This window comes from Somniosus microcephalus, chromosome 6 (genome assembly GCF_052327205.1).
Source record: "Somniosus microcephalus isolate GS21.2 chromosome 6, FLI_Smic_1.0, whole genome shotgun sequence".
In the NCBI taxonomy this organism is placed as follows: Eukaryota; Metazoa; Chordata; class Chondrichthyes; order Squaliformes; family Somniosidae; genus Somniosus; species Somniosus microcephalus.
In genome coordinates, this window is record NC_140992.1 from 11,613,291 (window position 1) to 11,630,066 (window position 16,776).

Here is a 16,776-nt window from a genome sequence, read left to right on the forward strand (position 1 = left end):
GATACAGAGTAAGCTCCCTCTACACTGTCCCATCAAACACTCCCAGTGCAGGTACAGCACGGGTTAGATACAGAGTAAAGCTCCCTCTACACTGTCCCCATCAAACACTCCCAGGGCAGTACAGCACAGGTTAGATACAGAGTAAAGCTCCCTCTACACTGTCCCATCAAACACTCCCAGGGCAGGTACAGCACGGGTTAGATACAGAGTAAATCTCCCTCTACAATGTCCCATCAAACACTCCCAGGGCAGGTACAGCACGGGTTAGATACAGAGTAAAGCTCCCTCTACACTGTCCCATCAAAACACTCCCAGGGCAGGTACAGCACGGGTTAGATACAGAGTAAAGCTCCCTCTGTCTCAACCTCAGAAGATCTACCTTACTGCATCAGTGAGAGATGTCGTCCTACAGCTTCTCTTATGGTGTCGGTCGTGGTTCAGTCTCTTGACTCAGAAGGTTGTGTATTGAAGTCCTGTTCCAGAGACTTGAGCTCAATATATAGGCCAGTACTGAGCGAGTGCTGAACTCTTGGAGGTGCCGTCTTTGAGGTGAGACGTTAAACCGAGGCCCCGTCTGCTCTCTCAGGTGGACGTAAATGATCCTATGGCCACTATTTAGAGAAGGACAGGGGAGTTCTCCCCAGTGTCCTGGCCAATATTTATTCCTCAACCAGAACCTAAAACAGGTCATTATCACATTGCTGTTTGTGGGATCTTGTTGTGTGCAAATTGGCTGCCGTGTTTCCTACATTACAACAGTGACTGCACTTCAAAATGTACGTCATTGGCTGTAAAGCCCTTTGGGATGTCCTGAGGTCACGCAAGGCACTATAGAAATGCATGTTCCGTCTTTCTGTCTTTCTTTCTGTCTTTATTAGGATAAGTTTGTGTGCAGGAGACCCACATTCACCAGGGAAGGGAGTGAGACCGGCTAAACTCATTTCAGGTGGGAACCCAGCATAGATATTATTTGATCTCAGTCGACATTTGAAAGATTTTTTTGTGTTTGTTTTAATCTCAGGTTCAGCGAACATCAATGACCGAAGCATGCTGGGAAAGCGCGACAGTGAGGCGGCGATCATTGTGGAGGACACACAGTTTGTCCCATCGGTGATGGACGGAGTCGAATACCAGGCCGGGAAATTCGCTCTGCAGCTCAGACTGCACTGCTTCAAGTGAGTCCCCACATGGTGCAAGAGACAGGCGCAGAAACATACCTTGGGCATGTGTCATTATAAACTTAGTATTCGATAAACCTCTAGATTACTAATCCAGTAATATAACCACTCCACTCCCGTACCCCTCTAGATTACTAGTCCAGTAATATAACCACTCCACTCCCGTACCCCTCTAGATTACTAGTCCAGTAATATAACCACTCCACTCCCGTACCCCTCTAGATTACTAGTCCAGTAATATAACCACTCCACTCCCGGACCCCTCTAGATTACTAGTCCAGTAATATAACCACTCCACTCCCGTACCCCTCGAGATTACTAGTCCAGTAATATAACCACTGCACTCCCGTACCCCTCTAGATTACTAGTCCAGTAATATAACCACTCCATTCCCGTACCCCTCTGGATTATTAGTCCAGTAATATAACCACTCCACTCCCGTACCCCTCTAGATTACTAGTCCAGTAATATAACCACTCCACTCCCGTACCCCTCTAGATTACTAGTCCAGTAATATAACCACTCCACTCCCGTACCCCTCTAGATTACTAGTCCAGTAATATAACCACTCCACTCCCGTACCCCTCTAGATTACTAGTCCAGTAATATAACCACTACACTCCCGTACCCCTCTGGATTACTAGTCCAGTAATATAACCACTCCATTCCCGTACCCCTCTAGATTACTAGTCCAGTAATATAACCACTCCACTCCCGTACCCCTCTGGATTACTAGTCCAGTAATATAACCACTCCACTCCCGTACCCCTCTAGATTACTAGTCCAGTAATATAACCACTCCATTCCCGTACCCCTCTAGATTACTAGTCCAGTAATATAACCACTCCACTCCCGTACCCCTCGAGATTACTAGTCCAGTAATATAACCACTGCACTCCCGTACCCCTCTAGATTACTAGTCCAGTAATATAACCACTCCACTCCCGTACCCCTCTAGATTACTAGTCCAGTAATATAACCACTCCATTCCCGTACCCCTCTAGATTACTAGTCCAGTAATATAACCACTCCACTCCCGTACCCCTCTGGATTACTAGTCCAGTAATATAACCACTCCACTCCCGTACCCCTCTAGATTACTAGTCCAGTAATATAACCACTCCACTCCCGTACCCCTCTAGATTACTAGTCCAGTAATATAACCACTCCACTCCCGTACCCCTCTAGATTACTAGTCCAGTAATATAACCACTCCACTCCCGTACCCCTCTAGATTACTAGTCCAGTAATATAACCACTCCACTCCCGTACCCCTCTAGATTACTAGTCCAGTAATATAACCACTCCACTCCCGTACCCCTCTAGATTACTAGTCCAGTAATATAACCACTACACTCCCGTACCCCTCTGGATTACTAGTCCAGTAATATAACCACTACACTCCCGTACCCCTCTAGATTACTAGTCCAGTAATATAACCACTCCACTCCCGTACCCCTCTAGATTACTAGTCCAGTAATATAACCACTCCACTCCCGTACCCCTCTAGATTACTAGTCCAGTAATATAACCACTCCACTCCCGTACCCCTCTAGATTACTAGTCCAGTAATATAACCACTCCATTCCCGTACCCCTCTAGATTACTAGTCCAGTAATATAACCACTCCACTCCCGTACCCCTCTAGATTACTAGTCCAGTAATATAACCACTCCATTCCCGTACCCCTCTAGATTACTAGTCCAGTAATATAACCACTCCATTCCCGTACCCCTCTAGATTACTAGTCCAGTAATATAACCACTCCATTCCCGTACCCCTCTAGATTACTAGTCCAGTAATATAACCACTACACTCCCGTACCCCTCTAGATTACTAGTCCAGTAATATAACCACTCCACTCCCGTACCCCTCTAGATTACTAGTCCAGTAATATAACCACTCCACTCCCGTACCCCTCTGGATTACTAGTCCAGTAATATAACCACTCCACTCCCGTACCCCTCTAGATTACTAGTCCAGTAATATAACCACTCCACTCCCGTACCCCTCTAGATTACTAGTCCAGTAATATAACCACTGCACTCCCGTACCCCTCTAGATTACTAGTCCAGTAATATAACCCCTCCACTCCCGTACCCCTCTGGATTACTAGTCCAGTAATATAACCACTCCACTCCCGTACCCCTCTAGATTACTAGTCCAGTAACATAACCACTCCACTCCCGTACCCCTCTAGATTACTAGTCCAGTAATATAACCACTCCACTCCCGTACCCCTCTGGATTACTAGTCCAGTAATATAACCACTACACTCCCGTACCCCTCTAGATTACTAGTCCAGTAATATAACCACTCCACTCCCGTACCCCTCTAGATTACTAGTCCAGTAATATAACCACTCCACTCCCGTACCCCTCTAGATTACTAGTCCAGTAATATAACCACTCCACTCCTGTACCCCTCTAGATTACTAGTCCAGTAATATAACCACTCCACTCCCGTACCTCTCTTGATTACTAGTCCAGTAATATAACCCCTCCACTCCCGTACCCCTCTAGATTACTAGTCCAGTAATATAACCACTACACTCCCGTACCCCTCTAGATTACTAGTCCAGTAATATAACCACTACACTCCCGTACCCCTCTAGATTACTAGTCCAGTAATATAACCACTCCACTCCCGTACCCCTCTAGATTACTAGTCCAGTAATATAACCACTCCACTCCCGTACCCCTCTGGATTACTAGTCCAGTAATATAACCACTCCACTCCCGTACCCCTCTAGATTACTAGTCCAGTAATATAACCACTGCACTCCCGTACCCCTCTAGATTACTAGTCCAGTAATATAACCCCTCCACTCCCGTACCCCTCTGGATTACTAGTCCAGTAATATAACCACTCCACTCCCGTACCCCTCTAGATTACTAGTCCAGTAATATAACCACTCCACTCCCGTACCCCTCTGGATTACTAGTCCAGTAATATAACCACTCCACTCCCGTACCCCTCTAGATTACTAGTCCAGTAATATAACCACTCCACTCCTGTACCCCTCTAGATTACTAGTCCAGTAATATAACCACTCCACTCCCGTACCCCTCTGGATTACTAGTCCAGTAATATAACCACTACACTCCCGTACCCCTCTAGATTACTAGTCCAGTAATATAACCACTCCACTCCCGTACCCCTCTAGATTACTAGTCCAGTAATATAACCACTCCACTCCCGTACCCCTCTAGATTACTAGTCCAGTAATATAACCACTCCACTCCCGTACCCCTCTAGATTACTAGTCCAGTAATATAACCACTCCACTCCCGTACCCCTCTAGATTACTAGTCCAGTAATATAACCACTGCACTCCCGTACCCCTCTGGATTACTAGTCCAGTAATATAACCACTCCACTCCCGTACCCCTCTAGATTACTAGTCCAGTAATATAACCACTCCACTCCCGTACCCCTCTAGATTACTAGTCCAGTAATATAACCACTCCACTCCCGTACCCCTCTAGATTACTAGTCCAGTAATATAACCACTACACTCCCGTACCCCTCTAGATTACTAGTCCAGTAATATAACCACTCCACTCCCGTACCCCTCTAGATTACTAGTCCAGTAATATAACCACTCCAGTCCCGTACCCCTCTAGATTACTAGTCCAGTAATATAACCACTCCACTCCCGTACCCCTCTAGATTACTAGTCCAGTAATATAACCACTCCACTCCCGTACCCCTCTAGATTACTAGTCCAGTAATATAACCACTCCACTCCCGTACCCCTCTAGATTACTAGTCCAGTAATATAACCACTCCACTCCCGTACCCCTCTAGATTACTAGTCCAGTAATATAACCACTACACTCCCGTACCCCTCTAGATTACTAGTCCAGTAATATAACCCCTCCACTCCCGTACCCCTCTAGATTACTAGTCCAGTAATATAACCACTACACTCCCGTACCCCTCTAGATTACTAGTCCAGTAATATAACCACTACACTCCCGTACCCCTCTAGATTACTAGTCCAGTAATATAACCACTCCACTCCCGTACCCCTCTAGATTACTAGTCCAGTAATATAACCACTCCACTCCCGTACCCCTCTAGATTACTAGTCCAGTAATATAACCACTCCACTCCCGTACCCCTCTAGATTACTAGTCCAGTAATATAACCACTACACTCCCGTACCCCTCTAGATTACTAGTCCAGTAATATAACCCCTCCACTCCCGTACCCCTCTAGATTACTAGTCCAGTAATATAACCACTACACTCCCGTACCCCTCTAGATTACTAGTCCAGTAATATAACCACTACACTCCCGTACCCCTCTAGATTACTAGTCCAGTAATATAACCACTCCACTCCCGTACCCCTCTAGATTACTAGTCCAGTAATATAACCACTCCACTCCCGTACCCCTCTAGATTACTAGTCCAGTAATATAACCACTGCACTCCCGTACCCCTCTAGATTACTAGTCCAGTAATATAACCACTCCACTCCCATACCCCTCTAGATTACTAGTCCAGTAATATAACCACTGCACTCCCGTACCCCTCTAGATTACTAGTCCAGTAATATAACCACTCCACTCCCGTACCCCTCTAGATTACTAGTCCAGTAATATAACCACTGCACTCCCGTACCTCTCTAGATTACTAGTCCAGTAATATAACCACTCCACTCCCATACCCCTCTAGATTACTAGTCCAGTAATATAACCACTCCACTCCCGTACCCCTCTAGATTACTAGTCCAGTAATATAACCACTACACTCCCGTACCCCTCTAGATTACTAGTCCAGTAATATAACCACTACACTCCCGTACCCCTCTAGATTACTAGTCCAGTAATATAACCACTACACTCCCGTACCCCTCTAGATTACTAGTCCAGTAATATAACCACTACACTCCCGTACCCCTCTAGATTACTAGTCCAGTAATATAACCACTACACTCCCGTACCCCTCTAGATTACTAGTCCAGTAATATAACCACTACACTCCCGTACCCCTCTAGATTACTAGTCCAGTAATATAACCACTGCACTCCTGTACCCCTCTAGATTACTAGTCCAGTAATATAACCACTCCACTCCCGTACCCCTCTAGATTACTAGTCCAGTAATATAACCACTCCATTCCCGTACCCCTCTAGATTACTAGTCCAGTAATATAACCACTCCACTCCCGTACCCCTCTAGATTACTAGTCCAGTAATATAACCACTCCACTCCCGTACCCCTCTAGATTACTAGTCCAGTAATATAACCACTCCACTCCCGTACCCCTCTAGATTACTAGTCCAGTAATATAACCACTCCACTCCCGTACCCCTCTAGATTACTAGTCCAGTAATATAACCACTCCACTCCCGTACCCCTCTAGATTACTAGTCCAGTAATATAACCACTCCACTCCCGTACCCCTCTAGATTACTAGTCCAGTAATATAACCACTCCACTCCCGTACCCCTCTAGATTACTAGTCCAGTAATATAACCACTCCACTCCCGTACCCCTCTAGATTACTAGTCCAGTAATATAACCACTCCACTCCCGTACCCCTCTAGATTACTAGTCCAGTAATATAACCACTCCACTCCCGTACCCCTCTAGATTACTAGTCCAGTAATATAACCCCTCCACTCCCGTACCCCTCTAGATTACTAGTCCAGTAATATAACCCCTCCACTCCCGTACCCCTCTAGATTACTAGTCCAGTAATATAACCACTCCACTCCCGTACCCCTCTAGATTACTAGTCCAGTAATATAACCACTGCACTCCCGTACCCCTCTAGATTACTAGTCCAGTAATATAACCACTCCATTCCCGTACCCCTCTAGATTACTAGTCCAGTAATATAACCACTACACTCCCGTACCCCTCTAGATTACTAGTCCAGTAATATAACCACTCCAGTCCCGTACCCCTCTAGATTACTAGTCCAGTAATATAACCACTCCACTCCCGTACCCCTCTAGATTACTAGTCCAGTAATATAACCACTACACTCCCGTACCCCTCTAGATTACTAGTCCAGTAATATAACCACTCCACTCCCGTACCCCTCTAGATTACTAGTCCAGTAATATAACCACTACACTCCCGTACCCCTCTAGATTACTAGTCCAGTAATATAACCACTCCACTCCCGTACCCCTCTAGATTACTAGTCCAGTAATATAACCACTACACTCCCGTACCCCTCTAGATTACTAGTCCAGTAATATAACCACTACACTCCCGTACCCCTCTAGATTACTAGTCCAGTAATATAACCACTCCACTCCTGTACCCCTCTAGATTACTAGTCCAGTAATATAACCACTCCACTCCCGTACCCCTCTAGATTACTAGTCCAGTAATATAACCACTCCATTCCCGTACCCCTCTAGATTACTAGTCCAGTAATATAACCACTCCACTCCCGTACCCCTCTAGATTACTAGTCCAGTAATATAACCACTCCACTCCCGTACCCCTCTAGATTACTAGTCCAGTAATATAACCCCTCCACTCCCGTACCCCTCTGGATTACTAGTCCAGTAATATAACCACTCCACTCCCGTACCCCTCTAGATTACTAGTCCAGTAATATAACCACTCCACTCCCGTACCCCTCTTGATTACTAGTCCAGTAATATAACCACTGCACTCCCGTACCCCTCTAGATTACTAGTCCAGTAATATAACCACTACACTCCCGTACCCCTCTAGATTACTAGTCCAGTAATATAACCACTCCACTCCCGTACCCCTCTAGATTACTAGTCCAGTAATATAACCACTGCACTCCCGTACCCCTCTGGATTACTAGTCCAGTAATATAACCACTGCACTCCCGTACCCCTCTAGATTACTAGTCCAGTAAAATAACCACTCCACTCCCGTACCCCTCTAGATTACTAGTCCAGTAATATAACCACTCCACTCCCGTACCCCTCTAGATTACTAGTCCAGTAATATAACCACTCCACTCCCGTACCTCTCTTGATTACTAGTCCAGTAATATAACCACTACACTCCCGTACCCCTCTAGATTACTAGTCCAGTAATATAACCCCTCCACTCCCGTACCCCTCTAGATTACTAGTCCAGTAATATAACCCCTCCACTCCCGTACCCCTCTAGATTACTAGTCCAGTAATATAACCACTCCACTCCCGTACCCCTCTAGATTACTAGTCCAGTAATATAACCACTCCACTCCCGTACCCCTCTAGATTACTAGTCCAGTAATATAACCACTCCACTCCCGTACCCCTCTAGATTACTAGTCCAGTAATATAACCACTCCACTCCCGTACCCCTCTAGATTACTAGTCCAGTAATATAACCACTCCACTCCCGTACCCCTCTAGATTACTAGTCCAGTAATATAACCACTACACTCCCGTACCCCTCTAGATTACTAGTCCAGTAATATAACCACTCCACTCCCGTACCCCTCTAGATTACTAGTCCAGTAATATAACCACTCCACTCCCGTACCCCTCTAGATTACTAGTCCAGTAATATAACCACTGCACTCCCGTACCCCTCTAGATTACTAGTCCAGTAATATAACCACTCCACTCCCGTACCCCTCTAGATTACTAGTCCAGTAATATAACCACTCCACTCCCGTACCCCTCTAGATTACTAGTCCAGTAATATAACCACTACACTCCCGTACCCCTCTAGATTACTAGTCCAGTAATATAACCACTCCACTCCCGTACCCCTCTAGATTACTAGTCCAGTAATATAACCACTCCACTCCCGTACCCCTCTAGATTACTAGTCCAGTAATATAACCACTACACTCCCGTACCCCTCTAGATTACTAGTCCAGTAATATAACCACTCCACTCCCGTACCCCTCTAGATTACTAGTCCAGTAATATAACCACTCCACTCCCGTACCCCTCTAGATTACTAGTCCAGTAATATAACCACTCCACTCCCGTACCCCTCTGGATTACTAGTCCAGTAATATAACCACTCCACTCCCGTACCCCTCTAGATTACTAGTCCAGTAATATAACCACTCCACTCCCGTACCCCTCTAGATTACTAGTCCATTAATATAACCACTCCAGTCCCGTACCCCTCTAGATTACTAGTCCATTAATATAACCACTCCACTCCCGTACCCCTCTAGATTACTAGTCCAGTAATATAACCACTCCACTCCCGTACCCCTCTAGATTACTAGTCCAGTAATATAACCACTCCACTCCCGTACCCCTCTAGATTACTAGTCCAGTAATATAACCACTCCACTCCCGTACCCCTCTGGATTACTAGTCCAGTAATATAACCACTCCACTCCCGTACCCCTCTAGATTACTAGTCCAGTAATATAACCACTCCACTCCCGTACCCCTCTAGATTACTAGTCCAGTAATATAACCACTCCACTCCCGTACCCCTCTAGATTACTAGTCCAGTAATATAACCACTCCACTCCCGTACCCCTCTAGATTACTAGTCCAGTAATATAACCACTCCACTCCCGTACCCCTCTAGATTACTAGTCCAGTAATATAACCACTCCAGTCCCGTACCCCTCTAGATTACTAGTCCAGTAATATAACCACTCCACTCCCGTACCCCTCTAGATTACTAGTCCAGTAATATAACCACTCCACTCCCGTACCCCTCTAGATTACTAGTCCAGTAATATAACCACTCCACTCCCGTACCCCTCTGGATTACTAGTCCAGTAATATAACCACTCCACTCCCGTACCCCTCTAGATTACTAGTCCAGTAATATAACCACTCCACTCCCGTACCCCTCTAGATTACTAGTCCAGTAATATAACCACTCCACTCCTGTACCCCTCTAGATTACTAGTCCAGTAATATAACCACTCCACTCCCGTACCCCTCTAGATTACTAGTCCAGTAATATAACCACTGCACTCCCGTACCCCTCTAGATTACTAGTCCAGTAATATAACCCCTCCACTCCCGTACCCCTCTAGATTACTAGTCCAGTAATATAACCCCTCCACTCCCGTACCCCTCTGGATTACTAGTCCAGTAATATAACCACTCCACTCCCGTACCCCTCTGGATTACTAGTCCAGTAATATAACCACTCCACTCCCGTACCCCTCTAGATTACTAGTCCAGTAATATAACCACTCCACTCCCGTACCCCTCTAGATTACTAGTCCAGTAATATAACCACTCCACTCCTGTACCCCTCTAGATTACTAGTCCAGTAATATAACCACTCCACTCCCGTACCCCTCTAGATTACTAGTCCAGTAATATAACCACTCCACTCCCGTACCCCTCTAGATTACTAGTCCAGTAATATAACCACTACACTCCCGTACGCCTCTAGATTACTAGTCCAGTAATATAACCACTCCACTCCCGTACCCCTCTGGCTTACTAGTCCAGTAATATAACCACTCCACTCCCGTACCCCTCTAGATTACTAGTCCAGTAATATAACCACTCCACTCCCGTACCCCTCTAGATTACTAGTCCAGTAATATAACCACTCCACTCCCGTACCCCTCTAGATTACTAGTCCAGTAATATAACCACTACACTCCCGTACCCCTCTAGATTACTAGTCCAGTAATATAACCACTACACTCCCGTACCCCTCTAGATTACTAGTCCAGTAATATAACCACTCCACTCCCATACCCCTCTAGATTACTAGTCCAGTAATATAACCACTACACTCCCGTACCCCTCTAGATTACTAGTCCAGTAATATAACCACTACACTCCCGTACCCCTCTAGATTACTAGTCCAGTAATATAACCACTCCACTCCCGTACCCCTCTAGATTACTAGTCCAGTAATATAACCACTACACTCCCGTACCCCTCTAGATTACTAGTCCAGTAATATAACCACTCCACTCCCGTACCCCTCTAGATTACTAGTCCAGTAATATAACCACTACACTCCCGTACCCCTCTAGATTACTAGTCCAGTAACATAACCACTTTATCTCATTCGCCCCTTCATTAATGTGATTAAATCAGCTCCAAGTAGACACCCGGGGCCCCCACGAGAGTCAGGGCATTCCCCTCAGCTCCTAGCCGAACCCATTCCGCCCGCGAAGGCCGGGTGTGAAGGGCCACGTTTTCTGGAGGTTTCCACCAAAGCTTACAGCAGGAGGTTGGGCGAATCCCGTGGGATTTCCGAGCCTGAATTTCCCAAATGGTCGGGGTGTAAATCTTCCTTTTGCCCTGCAGGAGGATGAGCGCCACGCTTTGCGATTATTACACTGTTTAACAATGCTCTTTCATTCAGGCTCATTCTGGGGGCTTTAAACGATTCCAGTATCGAAGTCCAAGATCCCATCAACGAAAAGTTCTTCAAAGAAGTCTGGATTGCTACCAGCGCGCGCAACGCCACGATATATGAAAAGGTACGGGTGAAACCACCCTTTCTTTCACTCAGCTGGGTGTCTGATAGGTACGGGAACTTCATAGAATGATACAGCACAGAAGGAGGCCATTCGGCCCATCGTGCCTGTGCCGGCTCTTTGAGCGAGCTCTCCAATTAGTCCCACTCCCCCGCTCTTTCCCCACAGCCCTGCACATTTTTCCTTTTCAAGTATTTATCCAATTCTCTTTTGAAAGTTACTAATGAATCTGCTCCCACCGCCCTTTCAGGCAGCGCATTCCAGATCACAACAACTCGCTGCGTAAAAACAATTCTCCTCATCTCCCCCTCTGGTTCATTTGCCAATCACTTTAAGTCTGTGTCCTCTGGTTACCGACCCTCCTGCCAGTGGAAACAGTTTCTCCTTACTTATTCTATCAAAGATTCTGAACGCCTCGATTAAATCTCCCCTTAACCTTCTCTGCTCTAAGGAGAACAATCACAGCTTCTCCAGTCATAACTGAATTCTCACATCCCTGGTACCATTCTAGTAAATCTTCTCTGCAAACTCACCAAAGACCAGCACAGAAACAGGGCACTCGACCCAATCAATCCATGCCGGTGTTTCTGCTCCACGCGAGCTTCCTCCCACCCCTCTACATCTCACCCTATCAACATATCCTTCTATTCCTTTCTCCCTCATGTGTTTATCTAGCTCACGTTTAAATGCGTCTATACTATTCGCCTCAACCACTCCCTGTGGTAGCGAGTTCCACATTCCAACCACTCTCTGGGTAAAGACGTTTTTCCTGAATTCCCTGTTCGATATATTGGTGCAGTCGGCCATTCCGACGCAAATTGCGCCCGTTTTGAAAAGTGTGTTTTTTTTTTGCCCCCCAAGTTTCTGCTCAAACTCATTTGGACTTGAGTGTAGGAAGTATGATTAAGAAGTTTGCAGATGATGCAAAAATTGGCCGTGTGGTTGATAATGAAGAAGAAAGCTGCAGACTGCAGGAAGATATCAATAAATTGGTCAGGTGGGCAGAACAGTGGCAAATGGAATTCAATCCAGAGAAGTGTGAGGTGCTGCATTTGGGGAGGGCTAACAAGGCAAGGGGAATACACATTAAATGGTAGGACAGCGAGAAGTACAGAAGATCAGAGGGACCTTGGAGACCTAATTGAGGTGTATAGAATTATGAGGGGCCTGGATAGAGTGGATAGGAAGGACCTACTTCCCTTAGCAGAAGGGTCAATAACCAGGGGGCAGAGATTTAACGTAATTGGTCGGAGGTTGAGAGGGGAGTTGAGGAGAAATGTTTTCACCCAGAGGGTGGTGGGGGTCTGGAACTCACTGCCTGAAAGGGTGGTAGAGGCAGAAACTCTCATCACATTTAAAAAGTACTTGGATATGCTCTTGAAGTGCCGTAACCTACAGGGCTACGGACCAAGAGCTGGAAAGTGGGATTAGGCTGGAGAGCTCTTTGTCGGCCGGCACGGACACGATGGGCCGAACGGCCTCCTTCTGTGCCGTAAATTTCTATGATTCTATGATCACTGACATGAAAGACTTATGAAATAATACTGAGCGGCCTGCGGGTGGTGCTGTCCAGGGAGAGTATAAATACTCGGGCACGGGCCCAGCTTGCGCAGGACATTCTTAACAGGAACTAGTGAAGGACACAACTAGACCTCCATGTTGTAAAACAGTTGATTAAAGCTTTGTTTAACGCTTAGACCAAGTGCCTAGTCGTTTTCTTACGTCAATCACCGAACGCAAAACCTGCTGTGAACCAGCGCAATTGGACGGCGTTTCAAAGCGTAATGATTTCAAAAAAATTAAAGTTTACTTTAAAAAGTATTATGTGATATAGTTAAGAGTGGTAACCTGGTGCGGTTTGACTAATACAGCTGAAAATGGGTTTATCACAAAAAATAAGTGTTTTAATCACAGTGTGAATCCACCGCCTGTGAGTAACCGGGTTTTACAATACTAGTTATATTGGGGTGCAGCAGTCAGACTGTTCCTTAGTTTTCATTTTTTTAAATGTCATTCAGAACCTTTCAAAACGTTCCTATCCGTGTCCTTGCGCCCAAACGAACCGGATTAGTTTTTAGAGCCTCCTCGAAGGGCCGCCAACAGGCGCAATTAGCGGAAACGCGCCGCGGCGATTAATTCGACCTGGGGGGCGTGGCCAGTTTAGTGGGCGGGGCCGGCTTCTAGCGCGATGTTTTTTTACACCGGCAGAAGCTCGATTGGCGCTGATGGCGATTTGCGCTTAGAACGCCGCCATCTTTTGCGCCGGTTACGCTGATATCACCGGCAATCCGCCAAAAGAAACGGCACAATCGAGCGGATACTCCAAGCCCTTAATATTTACGGCCCCTAGTTCTGGTCTCCCCCACAAGTGGAAACATCTTCTCTACGTCTACCCTATCCAAACCCCTTCATCATCTTAAAGACCTCTATCGGGTCACCCCTCAGCCTTCTCTATTCTAGAGAAAAGAGCCCCAGCCTGTTCAATCTTTCCTGATGAACAAGTGTTTAAGTGTAACGGTGCTTTTCCTGCCATCATTGCTTGATGAAAGCTTCCATTTGCCATGGATCAGCCTTTGTCACCTTCAGACTCGACTATTCTGACACTTTCCTGGCCGGCCTCCCACCTTCCACCCTCCATAACTATCAACTCATCTAAAACTCCACCGCCCCGTGTCCTAACTCGCACCCAGTCCCGTTCACCCATCACCCCCTGTGCTCACTGCCCCGTGTCCTAACTCACACCCAGTCCCGTTCACCCATCACCCCCTGTGCTCACTGCCCCGTGTCCTAACTCGCACCAAGTCCCGTTCACCCATCACCCCCTGTGCTCACTGCCCCGTGTCCTAACTCACACCCAGTCCCGTTCACCCATCACCCCCTGTGCTCACTGCCCCGTGTCCTAACTCGCACCAAGTCCCGTTCACCCATCACCCCCTGTGCTCACTGCCCCGTGTCCTAACTCACACCCAGTCCCGTTCACCCATCACCCCCTGTGCTCGCTGACCTACACTGGCTCCCGGTCCGGCAACGCCTCCATTTAAAAATTCTCATCCTCGTTTTCATATCCCTCCGTGGCCCTCGTCCCCCTTCCCTATCTCTGGAACCTCCTCCAGCCCCGCAACCCCCCCCCCCCCCACCCTAGATCTCTGCGCTCCTCCAATTCTGGCCTCTTGTGCATCCCCCGATTTTAATCGCTCCACCATTGGCGGCCGTGCCTTCAGCTGCCTGGGCCACCAAGCTCTGGAATTCCCTCCCTAAACCTCTCCACCTCTCTACCTCTCTCTCCTTTAAGATGCTCCTTAAAACCTTCATAGAATCATAGAAGTTTACGGCACAGAAGGAGACCATTCGGCCCATTGTGTCTGTGCCGGTCAACAAAGAGCTCTCCAGCCTAATCCCACTCTCCAGCTCTTGGTCCGTAGCCCTGTAGGTTACGGCACTTCAAGCGCATATCCAAGTACTTTTTAAATGTGATGAGGGTTTCTGCCTCTACCACCCTTTCAGGCAGTGAGTTCCAGACCCCCGCCACCCTCTGGGTGAAGAACGTTCTCCTCAACGCCCCTCTAATCCTTCTACCAATTACTTTAAATCTGTGCCCCCTGGTTATTGACCTCTCCGCTAAGGGGAAATAGGTCCTTCCTATCCACTCTATCTAGGCCCCTCATAATTATATACACTTTAATTAAATCCCCCCTCAGCCTCCTCTGTTCCAAAGAAAACAATCCCAGCCTCTCCAATCTTTCCTGATAGCTAAAATTCTCCAGTCCTGGCAACATCCTCGTAAATCTCCTCTGTGCCCTCTCTAGTACAATCGCATCTTTCCTGTAATGTGGTGACCAGAACTGTACGCAGTACTCTAGCTGAGGCCTAACTAGTGTTTTATACAGTTCGAGCATAACCTCCCTGCTCTTATATTCTATGCCACTGCTAATAAAGGAAAGTCATAGAGTCATAATGGCACAGAAGGAGGCCATTCGGCCCGTCGTGCCCGCGCCAGCCATCAAGCCCTATCTATTCTAATCCCATTTTCCAGCATTTGGTCCATAGCCTTGTATGCTATGGCGTTTCAAGTGCTCATCTAAATGCTTCTTGAATGTTGTGAGGGTTCCTGCCTCTACCACCCTTTCAGGCAGTGAGTTCCAGATTCCAACCACCCTCTGGGTGAAAAAGTTATTCCTCAAATCCCCTCTAAACCTCCTGCCCCTTACCTTGAAACTATGCCCCCTGGTTATTGACCCCTCTACTAAGGGAAAAGTTCCTTTCTATCGACCCTATCTATGCCCCTCATAATTTTGTACACCTCAATCAGGTCCCCCCTCAGCCTTCTCTGCTCTAAGGAACACAACCCCAGCTTGTCCAGTCTCTCTTCATAGCTGAAGCGCTCCAACCCAGGTAACATCCTGGTGAATCTCCTCTGCACCCTCTCCAATGCAATCACATCCTTCCTATAGTGTGGCGACCAGAACTGCACACAGTATTCCAGCTGTGGCCTTACCAGCGTTTTGTACAGCTCCATCATAACCTCCCTGCTCTTATATTCTATGCCTCAGCTAATGAAGGCAAGTATCCCATATGCCTTTTTAACCACCTTATCTACCTGTCCTGCTGCCTTCAGGCATCTATGTACATGCACACCAAGGTCCCTCTGATCCTCTGTCCTTCCTAGGGTCCTACCATTCATTGTGTATTCCCTTGCCTTGTTAGTCCTCCCAAAATGCATCACCTCACACTTTTCAGGGTTAAATTCCATTTGCCACTGTTCTGCCCATCTGACCATCCCATCTATATCGTCCTGTAGCCTGAGGCTTCCCTCCTCGCTATTTACCACTCCACCAATTTTCGTGTCATCTGCGAACTTACTGATCATACCTCCTACATTCATATCTAAATCATTAATGTACACTACAAACAGCAAAGGACCCAGCACCGATCCCTGCGGTACATCACTGGACACAGGCTTCCAGTCACAAAAACAACCTTCGACCATCACCCTCTGCCTCCTGCCACTAAGCCAATTTTGGATCCAATGTGCCAAATTGCCCTGGATCCCATGGGCTCTTACCTTCTTGACCAGTCACCCATATGGAACTTTGTCAAAAGCCTACATCAACTGCACTACCCTCATCCACACACCTAGTCACCCCCTTGAAAAATTAAATCAAATTGGTTAGACATGATCTCCCCCTGACAAAGCCATGCTGACTATCCTCTGATTCACTG

At 46.8% G+C, this 16,776-nt stretch overlaps 1 protein-coding gene across 2 annotated transcripts in view; it reads left to right on the plus strand.

The window, feature by feature from the left end:
- LOC147115452 (phospholipase D1-like) overlaps nt 1-16,776 on the plus strand; it is a 162,609-nt gene that overhangs the window by 137,835 nt on the left and 7,998 nt on the right. For both annotated transcript variants that reach the window (XM_085989716.1, XM_085989715.1), the window contains 2 exons: nt 1,022-1,175; nt 11,442-11,559. In XM_085989716.1, coding sequence (XP_085845842.1) covers nt 1,022-1,175; nt 11,442-11,559 — 272 coding nt within the window. The remainder of the gene's footprint in view (nt 1-1,021; nt 1,176-11,441; nt 11,560-16,776) is intronic.